At 38.8% G+C, this 22,739-nt stretch overlaps 1 protein-coding gene across 2 annotated transcripts in view; it reads left to right on the top strand.

The window, feature by feature from the left end:
• Window positions 1-22,739, top strand: part of SLC25A13 (solute carrier family 25 (aspartate/glutamate carrier), member 13) — a 171,996-nt gene that overhangs the window by 24,192 nt on the left and 125,065 nt on the right. The window contains exons 1-3 of one of the 2 annotated variants that reach the window (XM_012721067.1): window positions 805-841; window positions 1,468-1,521; window positions 9,729-9,871. In XM_012721067.1, the coding sequence (XP_012576521.1) occupies window positions 9,762-9,871 (110 nt within the window). In that variant the 5' untranslated portion in view covers window positions 805-841; window positions 1,468-1,521; window positions 9,729-9,761. Of the gene's footprint in view, window positions 1-804; window positions 842-1,467; window positions 1,522-9,728; window positions 9,872-22,739 lie in introns of those variants that run through there. The other variant, XM_004676710.1, reaches the window with a different exon arrangement.

Raw genomic sequence — 22,739 nt, 5'->3', positions numbered from 1 at the left:
GTGTCTTGAGAAGCAGGACTCTGGTGGAATTTCTCTGTTCTTGAAGAGGATTGTGGCGGTTTTATGCTGGCCCGTGTTCCTCAGTAGTGTCCATCCTACCCCACTTTTCTCAGAATATCGACCTGAAAGGAAGACATCCTCTCCTGAAACCTTTAGGCTAGCACTACCATCAGTCTTAAGTTAGGTCACAGACTGTTTTATCCTCCTTAACTCACTAGCAAAGAACACTAACTATTTCAGGTTTTTAAAAAGATTAAAACATTTTCATGGCTAAAAATAGTATTGGTGGTTACAGGCACTCAGCTATGATTAGAAGAGCTATCAGTCTTGTTTTGGGGAATAAGGTGACTACCGACTGGTTTCAGAAAGGCTACCTCTCCCATTGAGTGACAAGTTAATAAAGTTATTCCTGACAGTGGCAAGCCAAGGAGTGCAGGCAGCTCCACATATAGACACAGAGAACATATTGTCCAAAGATCTCAGAAAAGCCTGTGCAAACACACAGAGGGATTTAGAACAATTTGCATAAATCTCCCCATGGATAGGGACATTGCTCCAGTGTTGGGGTGGTTCCAGGAGCCCCTTCTTGGCTGCATCATGGGGTGACGCTGTGCTTGGTGAGAATTCAGTCTCATGACGCTTTTGGCCAGCAGGACTGGGTGATGAGATGCTGAATAAGCCCACTGTTTGCTTCCACATAAGGACTCTTTTGTGTTGGCCTGGGGCAGCCATGTTCAAGTTTGTCTTGCTTTTTCCCCAGTGATGTTTTTGGACTTTGTGGGCTGGAGAATTAAGCATAACACCTATTCCGAGTTAATCTGTCAAATTTTGCTCTTGGAAGGTGACCACAGTCCCTTGTATTTCTAGAATGTGAAGAATAATAGTCGTACCTTTGGAGACTTCTAATTTCTTAAATTATAAGTCAGGAAGAAGAGGACACTGTGCTGGGCATGCCCAGATAATTAGGCATTCATCCCTCTTCATGGTGGAGCTGTGGGAAGTAATTCCCTTCTGTTTGATAATATGATTTGCTTGTTCTCTAACTCCTTTAAGAACTATGTTCTCTTATATAGTTAACAAGCAAATTGTACTTTAATATTCACTATTCCCTGGTGAAAGGGTATGGGGTCACCCTAGAGTATAGTGAAAAAATACCAGGTTGTTACAAATCTGTTTCAACTTTTCTTTCTTTTTCTACTTCTTTTTTGGAAAAAAAAAAAGATATATATATTAAACCAGATATTAGAAGCTTTACTGGTTTCATGCACAGAATGTTATCATTCCAGAAGCCACATAAGGATTCTAATTTAAAATCCAGGGAGTAGTTTATGCACTGGGGAAAGTTGGTGTTTAAGAACAAAAATGAAATCCACTAATTTCTAACCTGAAGTTTATTTTCTTTCAGTCTGCTAGCTTGATTTTTCAGCTTTGTTCTAATAATATAAACATTTTTATGTTTATTTATAGGTGGCTTTAACCAAGAGAGCAGATCCAGCTGAGCTTAGAACAATATTTTTGAAGGTCAGTATAAAGGAATCTATTTCGTTTCTTACTTGATTTGTGTTCTGTAACTTTTAAAGATTATTTCAAGCAGCTCCTTATTTCATTGTTATGTTTTTTTAAAATCCCCCAAAGTGTCCTTACTTAAGATTTAAGAAAGCAATCCTTTACAATTATATCTCTTTTTTAAAACATTCTGGAAACATATAGATGATTGTTTGTGATGGCGACATAGTTTAAATTTTAATTTCTTTTATCTCACATGGTATTGGGCATTGAAATAGAGTTCCTTATAGATTGTCTTGTAATTCATTTAACTTTTTCAGGATTGATCTGTGCAGTTTGATGATATGCTTTATCTCCTAAAATTTGTAAAGATCTTTAAATCCTTCATTCACTCAGCGAGGACTAACTTTGTCTCTCCTTGATCAAAGCCCATCATTATTGTCATCACATCATCATCATCATCATCATCATTTTATTCCAACAGTGGTGCCTTCTGAAGAGACCTCACTATGAGTTATTGTAGACGCTAGATTGTAAAAGTTTACTTCCTTAATTTCTTGTCCTTTCACCTACTTTGTGACATCAGGCCCTGCATGATTAAAACTGTAATAAAACTTCCTCAGATCTCAAATACTGAATCACTTTCAGAGTTATTCAACTGAAATTAAATTATTCAAAAATAATGAAAATACCACTTTTGTAAAGATAATTCAGAAAGATTTATCTTTGCTCCCTTTTGAATATTATAAACAGGCAGCTGTGCTGTATATAAAGAGACCAAGAAGAGAAACTTGATGTTCTGCTCTGGTGTACCATGTATGTGGCTTAGGAAGTGATTAGTTCTGTGAGCATCACATTCCTCCAAAATGTGTTACTGTCAAAAAAGATGAAGAAATCAAGGAATTTGAACACTGGCAGATTTATCAAAGAATTGTTGTCAGTTGATTTTTAGACTAGCTAATGGCATTCTGATTAAATAGCCTTTTTCTCTTAGAGATAAACACTGAAGTATTTACAAATGGAATTATGATGTCTGAAATTTACTTTTATATAATCCAGTTTTGTTGGAGTGGGAGAAATGAGTGTGCAGCTGGACGATAATTCTTGAAGTTGGAAAATGCAATATTGGATTTATTATATACACTGTTCTCTCTACTTTGTACATGTTTGAACATTTTCATAATAAGAAATTATAAAATGTTGGAAAGACTCAATGAGAAAACTTAGATGAAAGTGCCCAGGACTAAATATGCATTAGGTAATGATTGAACTTGAAATCTAATAGTTCAAATCCAAGAGAGACACACTTCAAAAGAAAATGATTAGAAATATGAATAACTTTGGATAGAGGAAGAAAAGGATAAATTATTAAGGAGGTTTGGATTGTGTGGTTTTTTTTTTTTTTTTTTTTTTGTAAATTTACTTTATCCCAGAAAGGGTAGCACAGGCTAGTGATTCACAGCTGGAAAAGGATTCTGGATGATGAAAATTCAGAAAACAGAGAAGCCACTTGTTTCTTACCTAGACTAGTGTCTGTTGCTGGGTGTGGGGTGCTACCATGATTGGGGTGAGGTGTGGATGGGGGAACCAAAGAAATGTTCAGTATGAGTACTTAAGCTCTATATTGTAAGACTGTAGTGATATAATTCTGGAAGATCACCAGCAGAAGAGCACCAGGGTAAGAGGTCAAAGAGCCTAGAAAATATGTAGAGTTTTTAACTTGAGCTGACAAAGTATTAAATCACTCCTGGAACCTAGGATCTGTCTGTTAACTTCTGATTTCTAGAGCCATAATACTTGTGGGCATCTCTCTGACAAGAAATGGGAACACCTTAGAGCTCTCAATAGAAGTACATTTTGGATACTTACTGGTCTTTTGGTGTGATCTATTGGAAAGGCTCCCAGTAAAAGCTGTGTCCACCTTTTGAAGCCCATGTGCCTAGAGAGAAGATAAGAACAGAATAATGTCTTTTGCAGTAGCTACATGCACTCTCTGCCTCAGGCTCATCTATATGAGGGTGAACTGGATTGGGAAAGAGGGTGAACCGATTGGGAAAGAGGGTGAACTGGATTGGTCAGGTAGACATAGGGAGGGAAAGAGGATGAACCGGATTGATCAGGTAGATCTAGGGAGGGAAAGAGAGTGAACCGGATTGGTCAGGTAGACATAGGGAGGGAAAGCGTTCTGTGGCGCTTCTGGAGAACCACCCACATGGTCTTTGTATGTGGGCCTGAAGCCTGAGGGGGAATCTTCAGGACCAGATAGAGAAGTACTAGTTTTGCTTGGTGTGGCTAAAGCTATTTGGCTTTTCAGTGAGAGTCCCATGTGACTTAGAGTTCCAGGGGATGGTGTAGGGGAAAACATCCCCAAAGAAAACAGTGATCAGCAGTTTCTAGAAGGGATTGTGGATCTGGCAAAGGTTTTGGTGATCTCATCAGGCCTGAATAGTTTGGTGCCCACACAAATCCACCTTGGCTCAGCTTGCTGAAGATCTCTTGTTTACCATCTACCGCAGACGGTGTTGTGGTGGGGAAAGAATAGGGAAGAAGGCGCCATGGGGGCTGTGCCAAGCACGTCTCTGCGGTGGCTGGGCTTTTTAAGTATGGATCAGCAGTAAGCGCTCTGTAAACCTGACTGCGTTGCTGATTCTCTGTGACTTCTTTCTGACTTGATTTTTCTCCCTAATAAATAACTTAATCTGTGCTAAGAGGGTCCCGCTGTAGTTTGAGGGCACTATAGAGCAGTTTCATTATGCCCTTTGCACCAGATACCCTGGGAGCAGGAAAGAGAACCTGTGCAGCCAAGACAGATAAGGGAAGAAAGGTTCTGGAGGTTTTAAATGGGTCTAATTCTGGCTTTTTTAGGTTATGTTTCTGAGAAGAGTTAAAGTTTGAAGTTGTTATCGCACATTTTGTACAGTGTTCGATATAGGAGGTATAAAGATGCTTAAATCGTGGTTATTACCACGAGTATCTCACTCTGTGTGTGTCATTATAAAGCAAACAACAACAACAAGCAACGATAGAACTATGGTAGGTAAGCATTATATACATAGTTTGGCAAGATGATGTGGGAAGATGAGGTGGGACTAATTTCATATTCCTGGAGAAGGTTATCAAAGTTACAGAGAAGTGACGATGTTAAGCGGGACTTGAAACCCAATAGGTGTTTATCAGGAGAAGTGAAAAGAAGGTTTGGGTAAAAGGAAGATAACCCCAGGCCAAGAAAACAGCATATAAGAAGCAAAGAAGTGACAGAGTGCCAAGGACAGCTAGTCTTGGGGGCATCCGGGAATCTGGGATCATGGGTGATGGTACTGACATGGTAAGTCGGGTGGAACTCAGTGTAAAACATTCCCAGCCTAAAATATTTGAATTTCATTACATAGGCGGTCCTTATAGTCATTGGAGGGTAATGTTTATCCTGGATGTGGAAGTTGAAATCTTAGGTAGTCAGTTTTGTGTGTGACCTAAATTGATATGTTTGTGTGTGTGTGTGTGTGTGTGTAATGCTTTTGACATTATTTCATGTTCATTTAGACAGGTGTCTTTTGAGAACTTGCAGTTTAAATAAAATACCATACATCTCTCTGATGAGTAGGAAGTGCAAAAGAAATACAAAAAATGATTTTGTCTTATAGGAGTTCAGATTTTGTAAAAAAGAATTAAAAATCAGTATACTCCCAGGATCTGCTTGTGTGGCTAATACAAACATGTAATGGAAAAGAGGGAGCAATCCTCTTGGGAGTGGGGTGAAGTGGTGAGAGAAGATTCTTTGGAGAAGGAAAAAAGGAGGGGAAGCTGGAGATGTGTGGGGAACAGAAATCTGGCCGAGGCATCTGGGAAGAAGACAGCATTCCAGAGAAGATGCAGAGATGGGTTGGAAGCAAGCAGCCTCTCATCTTGAAGAATTCTTACTGATGTCAAGTGAGGCTTCAGGTTACTTGAAAAATTTATTTCCAGAGGATGATTAAATTAAAATTAAACATGAAGGACCGTCTCTTCACTACTGCAAGATTCCAGAGCTACCTTTATCAATGTTTTTTTTTTTTTATGATTTATATCATTCCAAAGTTGGGAACTTTGAGTTATTAACTATAATCACAAACAGACCATCCTATCTTTAGCAATGAACTGGTTTTGAAAAAAAAAAAAAGTGTTTTCTGTGCCTGTATTAACATGTTCGTATATTTAAGAGATGACTTCTCACATCTTAAAAATGAAGCAGATGGACCCTCCCTGGAGGTACAACTGGTTAAAGCACAGCGCTATGAAGCTATCACAGCCACTGCGGTATAAGTTCCATCCCAGTGATCCACATGGCGCGGCAGACCTGACCTGCCTGTTGCTCCCCTCATCAGTATACTTCTTCAGTCTGCCTGTTCTGCTCCCCACTCTGTCTCTGGTGAATCCACTCACCCCCCTCACCTCTGCCCTGTACTCCAGTTCTGTATGTATAGATAAATCTTTAAACCCCCCATCCCCCTCACACACACACACACACACACAAACACACACACACACACACGGCGCAGTGGGTTAAAGTGCAGCACTAAGAAGTTAAAGCCACTTCAGCATGAGTTCGATACCCGTCTACCCCAGAGGTGATCCACATGGCATGGCAGACCTCTCCTGACCCGCCTCCTGCTCCCCTCGGCAGTATACTTCAATGATCTGCCTGTTCTGCTCCCCATTCTGTCTCTTGTGAAGCCTGTCACTGCCCTGCTCCTCTGGCCTGTACCCCAGTTCTGTCTGAATAAGTAAATCTTAAAAAAACATTTTTTTTTAAATGAAGCAAATAACTCAGTGATTTTTCAATGTTCACTATTTATTGAGGTATAAATCAAGTGCATAAATTATAAATGTGCACAAAGGGATCAAATTCCTATAACCAGTACCCAAAAAGCCCTTGGATAACATATTAGTTAGTACTCACCCTCCTCCCAAGGGTGACCAGATGTCCTCTGTCAGCTTTTCATGGCTTTCAGTCCTATAAGATGGAATTATACACATGTATTCATCTGTCTGATTTATTGTAATGTTGCTTTAGTTTTAGGATTCATCGTTATAGTTATGTGTAGTGTTAGGTTTCTTAATTGCTGTGTTGTGTCCATTTTGTGACTATACCACAGTTTATTTAGATCTTCTAGTTGACTTTTGAGTTATTTTCCTCCTCCCTCATTTCCCCCCCTCCACCCAAATGATGCTGTTGTGTTCACTAAATTGCTAAAACATATTTTTTGGTGACTGAATGTATATCTCTATATACCTCTGCACGTGTGTATTGAAGATACTTATGATTGAAATTGCTGGGTTTGTGGTTATGTATATGTTCAGTTCTAGAAGGTGTTTCCAAGCAGTTTTCTAAAGCGGCTCACAAGTGTACTCTCCTACCACCAGTGTCAGATTTACTCCACATTTTTGCCAGCACTTGTTATTTCTTTTCATTATCTTGCAGCGATGCATTGCAGCTTTATTTTGCATTTCCACTGGAATATTTATTAGATTATATTGTAACTTGACAATCCAAAGGTCATGGGGGAACAGTGCATGTACGTGGGCAAGGAAACGTACAAGAAGGCAGTAATACACTATTTTATCTTTTCATTCATTTTACAGGTATTTGCTGAACATGTTTTACTGCTATGCAGGCATCAGCCAGGAAAAATTCCTTACCAAAAATGTGCTCTCTGCTTACAGCAGTTAAAATGCATGTGATCTTATGAGTCAGCAGGCTAATTGATCAGCAAAGTCCCATAGCATTTCCTAACTGTAGTGATGACAAGAATAGTCTGTCCATCCTGGCATTCACTTGTGGGTTTCAGGAGTAGTTTTGCATGAGCTCTTATTGGCCTGAGGAAGCCATTTCCAACTTATTACTGTTGGTATTGAAGGTGGACGTCCTTGCTAAGTCTTTTTTTTTTTGGTGGCCAATGCTAATTTAGTCAATGATAGAAGGATTTGATTTATGGTTCTAGAACAAGTAGGAGATTAAATGGGAAAAAAACAAAGTTGTCTATTTCTTCCTTCAAACCCAATCAAAAATAAAGTACCATTTATGTAGGTGTTAACAAAAAACCTGCTTACAAAAGAAAACTAAGAAAAATATCTGGGTGAATATTTAAACTTAAGAAAGGACTATTTTCTAAACTTTAAAGTGATGGAAGAATCTCTAAAGGAGAAAAAAAAATCTACAGATTCAATTATATAAATATATCAAACCAAAAAAATGCTTGCCACAAACATGATGGACAAACGAGGGAAAGGGCATGTTCACTCACTGTTGGTGGGACTGTAAATTGGTACAGTCATTTCTGGAGAGCAGTGTGATAATAAGTATGAAGAGCCTGAAAGTTCCCTCTCCTTTGACTCAACAGCTTTCTCTTCCAGGAGTCTACCTTTGCAAGTCGCCAGGAATTTGTACAAATGCTATATACAAAACCATTTGTCTTAGCTTTCTTGAAAAAAAAATCCCAAAAAGGCTTTATTTAAAAATTTATAAATGTCTGTTGGTGGGAAAAAGCTAAATTTTGTTGTTAAATAAATTACTACTACTTGCAGCTGTAGGTATATCTCTAAATTGTAGGTGTTAACAAAAAACCTGCTTACAAAAACCTGCAGTTATCAGTGACATTTCCTGCATATTTGTCTTGTCGCAGGAAAATCAAACTGTGATTGGTTCTTACGTTTCACAAAAGCTTAATTCAATTCTAATTGAAGAATGATAGGGTTATTGGGCCATCTTTGAGCTTCTATACCACACAAAGAAAATGTCAAAAAAAAAAAAGGTAATGTAAAACTTCTAAAAGCTTGTGTACAGGATATTTTGCCAGGTACATAGCATGATTATTTAGTTATTTCTAGCCCATTTTACAGGGGAGCCAGAGGTCCTGATAGCTCTAGCTACTTACTTGAGATCATACAGGTGGGAAGAAGCAGAGCTAATCCAGGCCTAAAGGGGTTCCAAAGCTGAGTGATTAAACAGGAGTTTCTCTTCCTTTGGAATTATAATATAGGAATAAAATTGACTTAAAAAAATAGTTTCAAAAGGACTCAACTCTGGATTACAGATTACCGAGAGAACTGAGAGGCCATCACTACGCAAGTCCTGTGCTGTCCCATACTGGCCACCAGATTGGTTCCTGTCACCTCACTATCCTTTACGTCTTGTAGCTGTCTGTCCTCACCTCCACAGCCTAAATCACTGTTCCATCCCCAGACTGGGAGGTCCTCTCCTGCTCAGTAAGGTTACCGTGTGATCCTCAGATATTTCTCAATGTTTGCTGAGATCGTGGGCATCCACAGAATAGAAATGAGAGATTCTTAACTTGTGTGCAGAAATGAATCACACCTGCACTCATATGGGGAACCATGATCTCATGCCACTTAATTTTCATTGTCCATTTCTGCTCTAGAATGGAGGGATACTAGCTGGAGCAGCATTCATATCTGTATCCACAAAATCCTAGAAAAAACTACACACTTAATATAGTTTGTTTTCCAATTTCACCTCTTTATCAGTCTTTCTTGTATCGATGCCAGTGGAGCAGTAAGGGGCAAAAGAATTAGCTTGTTTTCATCCATGACTTCGTAATTGATTCTACTTAAAAACAAACAAACAAACAAACAAAAAAAAAAACACACAACATGCCCTTATTGAAGGACAAGGCTTAGGCTGTCTTTCCAAATTATCTGTCAACTAGAGTCTCTCAGTATCAACATTATAGACATTGTGAGCTGGTTCACTCAGTTGCAGGAACTGTCCTGTTCACTGTGGGGCTTGTTAGTAGCATCCTTGGCCTCTAACGAGCAGATGCCAGTAACTTCCCTCCTTCTCCCAAGTTATACCAATTAAATTATCCTCAGAAACACCAAATGTCCTCCAAACAGAGGTAGCACGGTGCTGGGAGAGTCTTCCTAGAGAGGCAGGGAGCGTTATCAAGAAAGGGTAGTTCTCATAGATTGCCCTTGTCTGCTAGGGAACATTGGTATTTGTAAGCTGGACAAACAGACCAAGTTACCTCCTGCTGAGAGCTGCTTGTAGAAATATAGCACTTGGAAGATGTTTTTGTTATTTCTTTGAAGTGATGGGAAGTAATTGTCCTTGTAAAAAGTTTATTATAATACCTAATATTTCAGGTATTCAGTTTTTTCACATGAAGATCTCATGATTATATAGTTTTGAGGATAAAATATCTTTTTTCTCTCTTTTTTTAAAACAGTATGCAAGTATTGAAAAAAATGGTGACTTTTTCATGTCTCCCAATGACTTCGTCACTCGATATTTGAACATTTTTGGAGAAAGCCAGCCTAATCCAAAAACTGTGGAACTTTTAAGTGGTGTGGTGGATCAGACTAAAGACGGGTATGTTTATTTTAATTATTTAATTATTTGTTTGAAACAGCCGTTGCTTTTATGATCAGGAAGTCATTGTATACCTTCTATCTCTCAGCATTCTCTTGACCCATTACTACAAATACATTATTTTAGAAATATATCATTAACATTTTTTTCAGTGTTCGCATCATAGTGGGGATTCAGTGTATGTAATTTTTTTTACATAGCTTAAAGAACTTTTTGTAGTTTCACAACTACTATTGTTGATGAATGTGAAGATATGGTCAAGTTTGTGTGTTTCAAGACAGCTGTAAAACTTTGAGTAAATATAATACATAGTTATGAATATTTTGTTTCTGCTCAAAAAAAAAAAACACAACTTTTAAATCTCACATGTGAATTGATGCTATTAATTTGACAGAATAATATGACAATTGCAGATTTCTAAGAAAGGTGTTCTCTCCAAGCTGGGATAGAAAGACTGAACCATCCAAAATTCAGTAAGACACTTTGCAAAATACTTTGGGATTCCCCAGCCTCAGCCTCCCCCAGCGCACCAGTCTTCTCTGTATATTTTTAAAGAGAGAATTTCCTAATCTTTTTAAGATGGAAGTTAGCTTTACCATTAATGTGGAATTTTGTGCCCAGACTCTTGCTAACATGAACACCACGGTCTACTAACAGCCAAGTATAATTGGCAAAAAGCTCAGTCCATGGTAAATTTCTTCATTCCCTGACAGAGCTTCTCTGAGATGGTGCAGGGAGAGACTGAGATATATTTCACTAGTTCATGGTAGCTAGAAATTCTGGCAGACATTTTTCTGAGCAATACCCCCTGTACTGGTGATTTTTAGGGATGTGACCAGGCTGCATGCAACATAGATTGTGCGACTCAGTGTTTGAGCGGAATTTTTTTCTTAATAGGTTAATTTTTTTTTTTTAACTACAAAACTGGCAAGAGTGCAGCACTGTCCAATGTATAACTTTCACCTCAGATGACTATTAATATTCTGCTACCTTTGAACTATCATATCTATACACTTTCTCTAAGCACGCATATGCAGGTAATTTCCCTTTTGAACCAGTCAGCTATAAATTGTGGACATGATGACACTTTGGAATTTATCTTCTGAGAATAAGTATATCTTCCTTGGTAACCACCATCGCACGTGTCATCATCATGTTAAGGATAGTTACCAGTTGTGTCAGCTATCATCTAATAACCAGTCCACACTCAAGGATACCAGACCTTTCAGCATACTCACTTCATCAAGTGGTGTTTTTGTTTTTTTGTTTACCATCCAGGATCCAGTCAAGGTTGTTATGTTACATTTAGTTGTTTTATTTCTTTGAATCTAAAATATAACCTTTTGTTGTTTGTTCATGACATGGACCTTTAAAATTCACTTATTTTGTTGAAGGCCCAATGTTCTGGAGTTGTCTGTTTTCCAGTGGCAGGGTTCACGCTAGTTGTTTGGGTGGATACAGTAGAAGAGATTCTGTGCTCCTATCATTTCTCCTTAGGAGTCATGTTCTTAGCCTTGATGATGGTTGGTGAGCCACTGGTGAAGGTGGCATCTACCATATATTCTCATTGTGTGGGAACCGTTTTTATTTCGTAATCTCTGATTCCTTCTAGTTAGAAATGGTACTTAGAAATAAAGAACTGGGTGCTGACTTAGTATTATGATTCTGATTTCAGTGAAGAAGGGGAAAAATGCTCATAAAAAAATAAAAGTTAAAATCACATTTTCTATTTAAATTTTAGCATAAAAGTAATTTTTAATTTGTTTTGTCATCTCAGTAAACATTTTGATATCTAATAACATTAGAAGAGTTATGGGCATTAATTTTATGTAATTGGTGATATGTTCTAGTACACTTTGCTGCCTTTTCTATCTTTACTACCATGACACATGCTTTTCCTAACTTTTTTATATATAACCTCCAAATTTACAACCTTAAGTGTATTTGATGTCAAGAAAGTAACATTTTATTAATAATTTCTGATATGATATGATATGAATTAAAATATACAATATAAGTATATTTTTTCCAAAGTTTAAAAAAATCTGAAGTGTTGGCTTTGTTTTCCTGTTTTCGCACATGAGATAATTGAAACTTGAATCATCAGTTTGCTGCCAAAAGGTGACCAGGCTTTCATGATTCCAACAACTTTATCTTTTCATTGTTCTGACCTGCCTTGTCCCTCATAATCTCATAATCCTCTTTTAACCTGACATTTTCTTTCAGATTTTGCATAATCTTAAATTTCAGTGTTATACTGTGATAAAAGAAAATCTTAGATGGCCTCAATTCTTTCTCTTGTGACTAATTTATTTTTTCAGTTGAAAATACAGTCTTAACAATTAATGCCTTTTGCCCTCTCTATTGGTGCAGCATATTAAAGCACAGCATACAAAGCTAGAAGCAACTGCTTCAGCATGAGTTCTATCCCCAACCAGGGAGCTGACCCACATGGTACGGCAGACATCTCATGACCAGCCCGCTGCTCCCCTCAGTACTGTACTTTGTTAACCTACCTGTTCTGCTATCCACTCTGTCTCTGGTGAACCCTCTCACCCCCTGCACCTCCGGCCTGTACCCCAGTTCTGTGTACATAAATAAATAAATCTTAAAAAGAAAATTAATGCCTTGTTCCAAAATGCCTACACACAAATTTGTATTTTAGTGTTTACACAAATATTTAATTAACGTGCATCATTATATTCATAATTTGAAATCTTTTTAATAATCTTTAGACCATACCAATCAATTGTAATGTTTCTTTACACTGTTCATATTAACAGTGTTAAATAGCTTTTTCATTTTCTATCAAATTAATCCAACTATGAAATCATTCCCTTATAAAATTATTTTAATTTCTATTTTTTTACACTGGGCAATATTGATGTGAATATCTTCATGCATCTGATGTTTTCCCCTTCTGTTTAACTACTTCCTTAGTAGAACTTAGAGGAGAGGGATTCCTGGGACTAAGAGAAGAAATATTTTATGCTTTACCATATGTATTGGATACTTTTTTCAAAAAGAGCAAGCAGTTGAAGAACCACCCGAGGCATTTGCCCTTGCTGTGCTAGTAGCGTGGGCTAGTGTTTGGGCTCAGGCCTGGCCCCTTCAGAAGTTCACTTGCCATTTTCTCTAAACCTAACCCTGATGCACAGTTCCTCAATACTTCAAAAATAGGTATAACCATACATCTGTTCTTAATGTAAAACTGCAAATGCCTTCATTTCCCTTTCCTTTCCCTTTCTTTAGAAACATTTGTCAAGTTAACAAGTCACAAATCAACCTCCCAAATCAACCACTGTTCCTTGAAAACGTTTTATGACAGAAGCCACATGTTAGCCAAGGGAAGTACAACAGACAAGCGAACTCTGGGAAAGCACGGCTGTGGTCTCCAGGCACCTGACCAGGCTCTCTTGGTTGAAATCTCCTGCCCTATTGACCAGAGTCAGTCCATGACTTCATTAACATTTGAAAAACTTTTTGCAGGTTGACAACCTTAGGATTTGAAAACAACAATAGCAGTGCTAACCCAGATGTCACAGTGAACTGACAAGTTTAGTTTTCTGATAGGTTCTGGTCTGCTTAGCAATGGTTTCTTGAGTGCAAGGACCATTTCTGTATATTGGAGTATCTCCAGTGCCCATGTTAATTTAACTGGAGTAATTCTTCCAAGAAGGACTCATTATCCTCATAGGTTATGAAAATTTAGGAGTATTTGGGGCTGGACACTGTAGTTCAAATTTAGGTTATTCACTGTAATAGGCTGAATAATGGCTATTGAAGAACAATAAGTCATAATCCTTTTACTTGGAAATGTAATCTTATTTGGAAAATGTGTCTTTGTTGATGTGGTCAAATTAAGGATCTTGAGATGAAGAAATTACCTGGTACTGTGCCTTACATGCTGTCTCATGTAGCAGAGCAGAGAGATTGAACACATTTATTCACAAGAGCAGGGGGCAGTGTGACCTTCTAGGCACACCGGGGGGCTTCTGGGGCCACCAGAAACTGAAGGAGACAAGGAAAGACTGTCCCCTAAAATAAACCTTACTTCAGAGGGAGTACAGCTTTACTGACACCTTGATTTTAAACTGTTCTCCAGGGTTGAGATAGAGTGAACTTCTATTGTGTTAAGCCATTCAACTTGTTTGTTACACAATGCAGTAAACTATTATCGCATGGTTATTTTCTCTGGAGAATTAGAAAACCTCCAGTTACAAAGAATTTTGGGGCATTAAAGGTAAATCAGCCTGAAAACAGCTGTTTTTCACTGGGAACTTTTGGCTACATGTAGTCAATAGAGACCCCTCCTGCTCCATGAGGTTACTGCCCTTCCCAGCAGCTTCCGCTCTGGGTCGAGTTGAGCTCAACTCCAGGCATGGAAGTTAAACACCTGTGCACACCACGAACTTGTGATAAAAGAGGGTTATGTTTTTCTGCAACCCCCTTGTGATTCTAATTTGGTAATTCCTGAGATTGTGACTTGACCAGCCTTTCATGCTGTCCAGTCAGTCAGTCAGCAGAGCGTCTACACTCTATGTCTGGTTGCAGATAACATGGAAGATAACATGACAAACAGTACTTTTTCTCTTGGAACTTCTAAATGTAATCAGAGTGCCACAAATAAATATGAGCTGATGTGTAAAGTACAGTGAAGGAGAGGCATGGTGTGAGAGATAATAAAGGGGCTTCTTGAGGACTGGAAGTTCAGGAAGGACTTCTCTGTGAGATTTGAGCTCTAAAAGTGTGTGTGGTGGGGGTTGGGAGTGGTGGTCGAAGAGGATGGGGGAGAGCAGACGGCACTGTAGACAGAGAACAGTGGTTGCAAAGGCCCCAGTTACATTCTGAAATGCAAAGACTGGCATACCTATAGCATGGAAAATTCAGGGCATGATGGTGGAAGACAGGGACTGGGGTCAGTTGTGTAGGAACTTGGATTTCATATGAAGGATTGGAGTCTTTATTTTACTAACCATAGAGAACTGTCATGGGTAGTGCGAATCAGGGGACTGGATTGATGTGAGTTGACTATGCTACATTTCACTGTTGATCATGGTTGATTTGACAAGTCCTACTCTTCCTTTTTACTGCCTGTTATGTTGAGATTCCCCCATTCCATTGCTTTAATCAAGTTAGTAATGGACCTCATCAATTTACGGTTTCTTGAGGGAGATGACAGCTAAGGACTTGGAAGCTTTTTGTTTGATAGCCTCGTGGGCTAGGAGAACTCCTGGAGAATCACATAGGTCTCAGGACCCAGTCTTCTTTCCTTAGCTAAACAGTGTGAGTTGTCTGATACTGTTTGATTTTTTTGATGTCTTTTATATTCAGTTATCATTTTTTTAAGAGGTAATGAAGCTTTTTTTAAATGTCACATGAGTATAATTTTTATACATTGTTCACACAACTGTTTATAAGGTAAAAAGTTTTGTGTGTGTCCTGAGACCTTTGCAGTCATTTCTTGCAGTTTGTTTTTGTTATTAACTGGTGTCTCATTGGAGAACTGTGGTTAAAGGTTGTTTCCACTGATACCTGAACTTTCTCCCGGGCATAAGCTATGAGTTGGGTGACTAGCGTGGAGCTCAGAATGATACTACCCTTTCCAGGTCCAACCCCAGCCTGTTTGGTCAGGGCAATGGGTGACTTTGGCATCAAATCAGCGTGCTGGGATAGAGTATGAATTTATCACATACACATTTTCCAATTCAGGTGTGAAATCTTTTTGCAGTCTATGTTAGTACAAAAGTTGGCTCTTTTGGAACAGGAAAGGTCAGAAATCCTGATTTCTTAGTGACCAGCTGATACATCTAACTTACTGCCTTTTCAGCCCCCATTCTGTTGAATTGAAATGATAGCCCTATAATCGGCACCCCACTTTCTCAGAGAATCAGGCCTGGAGTGATACTCACTTGCAGGCATGAGGGATACGGATGTCAAAAAGGAAAAAAAAAAAAAAGGGAATAGAGGGTTTTAAAATGTGTGACTTTATAAATAGTGTGTTCTGCTTTTCCTGCATTTGCTATTTATCTTTCTGGGGGAGAAAAACATGGCCTTTTATGTGCTTCACAAAGTGAAGGAGGATATAATAATGTTGATGATAAAATTATTTTTGTATACCTGTTTTCACTTTGTGAGGCTTTCTCGAGGAAATCCAGGCCTTGGCCACATGCTGGGAGTTAATGAGGTTTACAATTGGCAATGCTTAAAGAGTATTAGGGTAATGTATTTAAACATCAGCAGTTCACAGTCTTAGATGCTCATCATCTGTCAAATTTAATCCGAAATCAATAAGAAGAGGTCTTTCAATTTGCTAATGTGGAAAGTTTTCCATACTACTAGGGTGGACACAGATTTCAGACAAAGATCTGAAATTCATAAACTATAGAATTAAGCAAAAGTATCTCTTTAATTATAAAAAATAAAAAACTTGATAATAATCAAACAGCAGTCACCTGAGACGCTTACATTTTCTTCTTAGTCATCAGACTCCCAAATTAATCTACCAAAACAAAAAGCCTCATTAGCAGCTCTCATTGAATCAGTGTTATTTTTTCTTTCTCTCAAGATGTCTGATTAACCCCCTTTCTTTTTGCATTACTCACTTTGTGTTAATATTTGATGTCTGAAATCATAGGGGGGTGTGTACAATGTGGTGGCTAGACACTGTCTGCAAGGAGTAAATTAAAAAGAATTCTTAAACAGGTTTGTATTATGTTGCTGGTATATTAGAAAGCCTTTAGGAATGTCAGGTGCCTGGGTTTATTTTTCTTTTTAATTCTAGAAGGAACGAGTTGATTAATGACATGGTGCTGATTTCACTTCTCATTCATATGTAGGGAGAGCCCTCCTCCCCTTTCCCCTTCCCCTGCATACCAAGCCAGAGAGATTTTCTGTAAAGGAAAGGTGAGCAATGGGGCCATAGTTGGATGGGGAGGAGGAAGATGGCTTTTTGAAGATGGATAGATAACAGTGTAAAGTGTGCTGGTGGAAGAGACTCTGTAGAGAGTGGAGAAAGTTGGCAGTGTAGGAGATTAAAGGAAGAAATACCTGTCTGAGAAGGAGGTGACCTCTTGCAAAGAGCATGGGAGAGTTCATCCAGAACAGCCGCTCTCACAATGTGGCCAGTAGATCCTGGGAGTCTGAGAACTTGCCAGAAATGCCTACCGTCAAATTAGTTTTCAATAGTTTTATGACTTGAGCATTTCCCATGGATTGTGTTTGAGTGGCTGGATCTGAAAGCAGTGGTGGGAAGAGCTGCAGCCGCCCTCACGCCAGCTGAGCAGCGACACCAGGCGAAGCAGGGTGAGTGGTCAGCGTGCTCTTCACCACCAGCACTCACAATAACAAGAATCAAATGAGAATAAGAATCATAAATCCAGTTCCACTTCAGAATGTCCTTGAAAAAGCAGTAACAGTTACTGAAATTTTTATTAACTCTCACCCTTGAGTACATGGCGTTTAAAAGTTTGGAGTCAATGGGAATTGCACATGAGCACTGCCATCCTTTCTGCTGGGAGGTCTGTGTAATCTTGAGTAGCAGCTTTGAGCTGCTCCCTAAATTTGTTTTATTTATCATGGAATGCCATTTTTATATCAAAGAACTAGAAAACGTTCATGTGACGGCTTCCTGATACTTACACTTTCCTGATGTAAATAGTGGTGATATTAATCAATGTGATTTTTTTTTTTCATAAGTGTAGATGTGCCAATGTTTGGAAGATCTGAATAATTTAGGCACACGTTTTCCCTTTGATCAGTAAAGAGTGTTACAGAATCAGGCATCAATAAAAGATCTATGAAAAGTGCAAGGGTAGATGCTGGATTTTAATGTAACAGTGGAAAAGTTCACTGATAGAACTTCAGATTCTAATCTTTAAGAAGCTATCACTTGAATGTTCTATACTTTCCTTTTATTTACTAAGTTTTGGAATAATAAGTTGGTGCTCTGTTAATTAAAAAAGGGAAACTCAGTTGTTGAGATTTGTTGTTCACAGACGAATATTCACAATTATCTAAAAAAGGCTATTAAAGTACTTCCATTTCTAGCTGTGAATTTATAGAGTCTGAAATCCTCAAATTGTAACAGATTGAATGCAGTTGTCTTCCATCAAGTTAGACTTTTAATATATTTGCAAACACACAAAATTTCTTTTTTACTCACTACATATATACATATATATTTATTTTTCATACAGATATATTGATACCACCAGGTAATAGGCTTATTCACTTTTTAGTGAATTAATATTTTTAAAATGTATCAGCTTTAATTGCTAATGTAGTAAATATGGTAAGAATAACCCACATAAAGTAAAGTGCTTTGTAGGTCCTGAATAGCTCATGAGCATGTAAAGGGGTCCTGAGATCCAGAAGTTTGAGAAACACTGAGCTGGAGAAACAATAGCAGTTAGAGGTGTTAGAGCCATGTGCTGCAGGGGCCTGGGACAGTTTTCTGGTTTCCTTGGGCCTTGTCAAGGAATTGACAATATGCAAGTAAAGTGTTGGCATTTTGAGAGAAGAGAATGCTCTAAATAGTTTTCATCTAGAAGTGGGACTGTGAATGGAAAGGGAACCCAGCACAAGTACCAGGCAGGCCCATCAATGCTGAGCTGAGCATTGGTGGTCATGAAATTCAGAGATAGTGAGTGTGGCGGTGAGTTTCTCAGAGGAAGTCAGCTGCTTAGCTCTTCCCATGGAGCAGGAGTCTTTCATGTAGTCAGGTTTCAGGCCTTGAGATGGACTAATCCAGAGTAGAAGGTGTCCAGGAGGTGAGGGCATGAAAGGGAGCGGTGCTACTCATGAGCCATACATTGAACCTGGAGGAGCAGAGAGAGGACTTAGGGGTAGGAAGCAGTGAGAAGATGTTACTGCTTTTTCAAGGACATTCTTCCTGAAGAAGACTTAAGGAATTATGTAGATTTCACTATGTTGAAGAGTATTGAAGACACTGAGGATAGTGAGAATCATGAAGTAGAGTATAAGGAGGTATTGCAGTTACAGGAAATGACAGGAGTCTGGAGACTGAGCATGGGAGTGAGTGACTGTGTTTGAATGGTCAGTAGATTGAAAATATTGAGAATAAAGTCAGGCGTAGGGTTGGAGAACAGGTCACTGAGTCAAGAGCTAAGTGTGGTCAGGGAGAGAGGAACACAAATTCAGAGTTACAAGGTGACGCAAGGGATATAGTCAGTTGATGTGGGTATTTAAACGGGGCATTAGGAAGGAAGGGTGAGGGGTGGTTTGGAAGCGGCTGTGAGAAAGGAGTAGACCTGCCCTACTTAGGAGCCTGGGACGCTTTAGGATGGCAGAAGAAAGTCCATCACTGCTTAAGACGGACTGCAGAAGGAAATGTTATCCTCCAGGAGGAGCCGGGTTTTGGTTACAACAAGAATGTAAAGGGATATTTAGGTATTATTCCTCCGAAGGGATTCCTCTGGAGAGGAGGTTGAGTGAGATTTTGCTCACCATGCACTGTGAATTCCACAGGGCACAGTGGAAAGATTTCTGGGAGGTGGTGAAAGAAGAGAGGGAGTATAGAACCCCACAGGGGTTACATGTAGGTAATAAAGGGTAAGCCACGAGTCTGGGCCTCTGTGGAGGGTGGCAAACCCAGGATAAAGGGTACCATGAATAAGTTTTGGTAGATGCTAGATTATGATTTCTGGGAGAGAGGAGTCTTTGCTGAGAGGTGGGAAGGAAGGACTTTTAAAGCTAACATATTCTGTGGGATTAGAGTTCAGCTGGTGTTTCTCCCAGCTGATATCTTTTATCAGTGGATAAAAGAAGCAGACAGCTTCTGAGCATGTATAGTATATCAGAGCTGATGATAGCTGTTTCTACCATTTTATTTAATCCTTACTTTAAAAGCCCTTAAATTAGGTACTGTCCCTTTGCACATTTACACAGGGAGGTACAGAATCAAAATTTACATAATTTATGCAAAGCCATACAGCTAGTGAGTAGTAGAACTATGATTTGAACCTTGTTCCTCTTGACTTGCGCCCAATCTGTGCTACTGTGAAACTTCCTACATATAGAAAATATTAAAAAATGGAGCTTTGTATAAGTTCTTTGCATGTGTCTTTGCTTAGAAGTTCTGAGGTCCTTTGTAAGATCCTTTGCTCCTGGGCTAATTATTTGTCCAACTTAAGGGGCCTTAGACCTCTATGAGTGTTACCCCAAGTGTCACCCACACCCCATAGATTTAGGAAAACAGTCTTCAGGTTTCTCACATTTTTTTTTTTTTAATCCAGCAAAGTTTTTGGGACAGGTTCCCCCCTTCACTATTCTTAGACACCCTTGGATGCCATTGCAAACCATATTGTCAGAAGTCTTATCTCTACTGGGCCACTTAAAATACCAGCCACATTTCCATATTCTTCCAGGCATGTCGGGGTGCTCAGAAAATATTTAAAAGCACAAACTCTATTCTTTTTGACTTGTTTGGTTGTCTAGTCTGTCTTTTTCTGTACCATAGGTATTTAAAACTGAAATCTAAACTTTTAAAAGAAAGAAAATAAAATGTCAGCTGTTTCGTGGCTATATGCACATCTATTTCTGCACCAATGTCAGTGTCATAGACACAGGATGTGGCGGTTCCTTAAATTAAAACGGTCTTTGCACTAAGCTGTGAGGAATTCCTGAAGGAAAACGTGAGGGGATTTAGTGCCTGTTAACTTTCCCATTGACTGTGGCATAATTGTCAGTGAGTCACTTCCTAGTAAATAGGTGAGATTCTCATACTTTAATAAAGGTTTCTGATGGTGATGCTTCTGTCACAATATAATGTAAAGATTTTGTATCCTTCAGTCTGAAAAAGTAAGAGGGGAAAAGCAACTGTTTAATTTTTATTGAAAATATGAAGCAACTTTGATTCTATAATAAAGGATGTATGTAAGATAAAATGGTCTGTGTAATAAATCTGAGAGACCTTTAAAAAATGAAAACCCAAGTGAATTTCGCTTATTTCACTTTATTTAACAAATAACTATGTGCAGAACACCACTTTTTTTTTTTTTTTTGCATAGAAGAACTGGGGTATGGGTCAGAGGTGTGGAATGTGAGAGGATTCACCAGAGACAAAGTGGGGAGCAGAACAGGCAGATTTGGATTTGCCAGAATACACTGCTGAGAGGAGTGAGACAGCAGAGGACTACTGTGCCATATGTGGGTCAGCTCCCAGACTGGGGGATCAAGTTTAGGCTGTAACTGTGACCGTGCTGAGACTTGACCCTTAGGCCACCAGGGAGACCTGTATGTGCCGGACACTATTCTAAACCAAACAATAAACCTTGTGCTCTCATACAGCAAATAGTCAATGTGAGTCATCTACTTATATGTACTATAGATATCAGTACCTGTTAAAGCCAGAGAAGGAGTTAGCAAGTGACTATGGGCTCTGGGGTACTATGGTTTGTAGGGTGGGGAAAAAGGATCTCCTTCTAAAAATGACATTTGGATAGGAATTTTAATTAGAACTGAATCATGTGAGAATCTGAGTTCAACTTTTTAGGTAGAGAGAGGCAGCGTGTTTGAGAATAAACAAGGAGATCTTAGAGAGCAGCGGTAAGCAGGGAAGTATAAGATGTCATAATGGTATCCAGGGCCAGAGTAGATAGATCTTGTAGAATGTGATTCTAAGTTGTAGTAGAAGTTTTTGGAGAGTTTTGAGCATGGGATGAACCTGATCTGAATTAAATAAATTGAAAGAATTTCCCTTGCTAATTTGTAGAGAACAGAATGAAGTCAGCAACAGTGGAAGAAGATGGTAAGACTAGCTTGAAGGCTAGTTGTGATAGTAAGAAGTGGTTGGACAAACATATGAATAAGGGAGACGCAAATTAAAACCATAATGAGATACCACCTCACCCCAGTGAGAATGGCACATCTTAAAACAACTAGCAACAACAAATATTGGTAAGGATGTGGAGGAAAAAGGAATTCTCTTGCTCTGCTGGTGGGAATGCAAGCTAGTACAACCACTATGAAAAACTTTTTGGAGGTTTCTCACACTGCTTAACATGGGGCTTCCATATGGCCCAGTAAAACACTGATTCAAAAAGACACCTGCACCCCCATGTTTATTGCTGCGTTATTTACAATAGGAAAGACATGGAATCAACCCATGTCTTGATTCAAATGCCAAATATCTAAAAGTAGGTGACTGAATTAAAAAGATATGATGCATATAGACAATGGAATATAACTCAGCAATCAAAAAATAAACTCATGCCTTTTGCAGCAACATGGGATGGAGCTGGAAGGGATCATGCTGAGTGAAATAAGCCAGAAAGAAAAAGAAAAAGACTGGATGCATAAAAGACATACAGGTGTATAAAGGACTAGGGGAAAACAATAATAATAATGAACAACTATATACCAGAGACATTTTATGGGAGAGGAGTATGGAATGGGATCAAAAACTGAGGGGAGAGCAGTGCACAGGGGACTATGGTGATGGCACTTGAGTGAATTGGTGATGGGAAGTCCACAGGGATTACAACTGAGATGGAAAAAGGCATAGAATGATATAAAAATAAACTATTACAATAAAAAATATTGAAAAAAAAGTGGTTGGAATTGAGGTTTCCTTGATAGACTGCACATGAGTTATGGAAGAGAACAGTTTAAGCAACTGAGGGAATTCTAGGGTAAGCAGTAGTTTGGAAGTAAAACTAAGAATTCTTTAGGACGTGTTTATAATGAGGTGCCTGTTCAACATGCAATTGGAGAAGTGAGCTGTTAGATGTTTGGGTTTGGATTTCTGGGTGTTGGGTAAGGAATGGGAGTTGGCCAGATTACTTCCTTGATCTGAGCCAATTTCAGCGTAAAGACTTGCTGCTGTAATAACTTCCGAGGGTTCAAT

Source organism: Condylura cristata, unplaced genomic scaffold (genome assembly GCF_000260355.1).
Source record: "Condylura cristata isolate star-nosed mole 26May11 unplaced genomic scaffold, ConCri1.0 scaffold00005, whole genome shotgun sequence".
NCBI lineage: Eukaryota > Metazoa > Chordata > Mammalia > Eulipotyphla > Talpidae > Condylura > Condylura cristata.
Note: the sequence above shows the minus strand (reverse complement) of the source record. Positions and strands in the feature narration are given on the sequence as shown.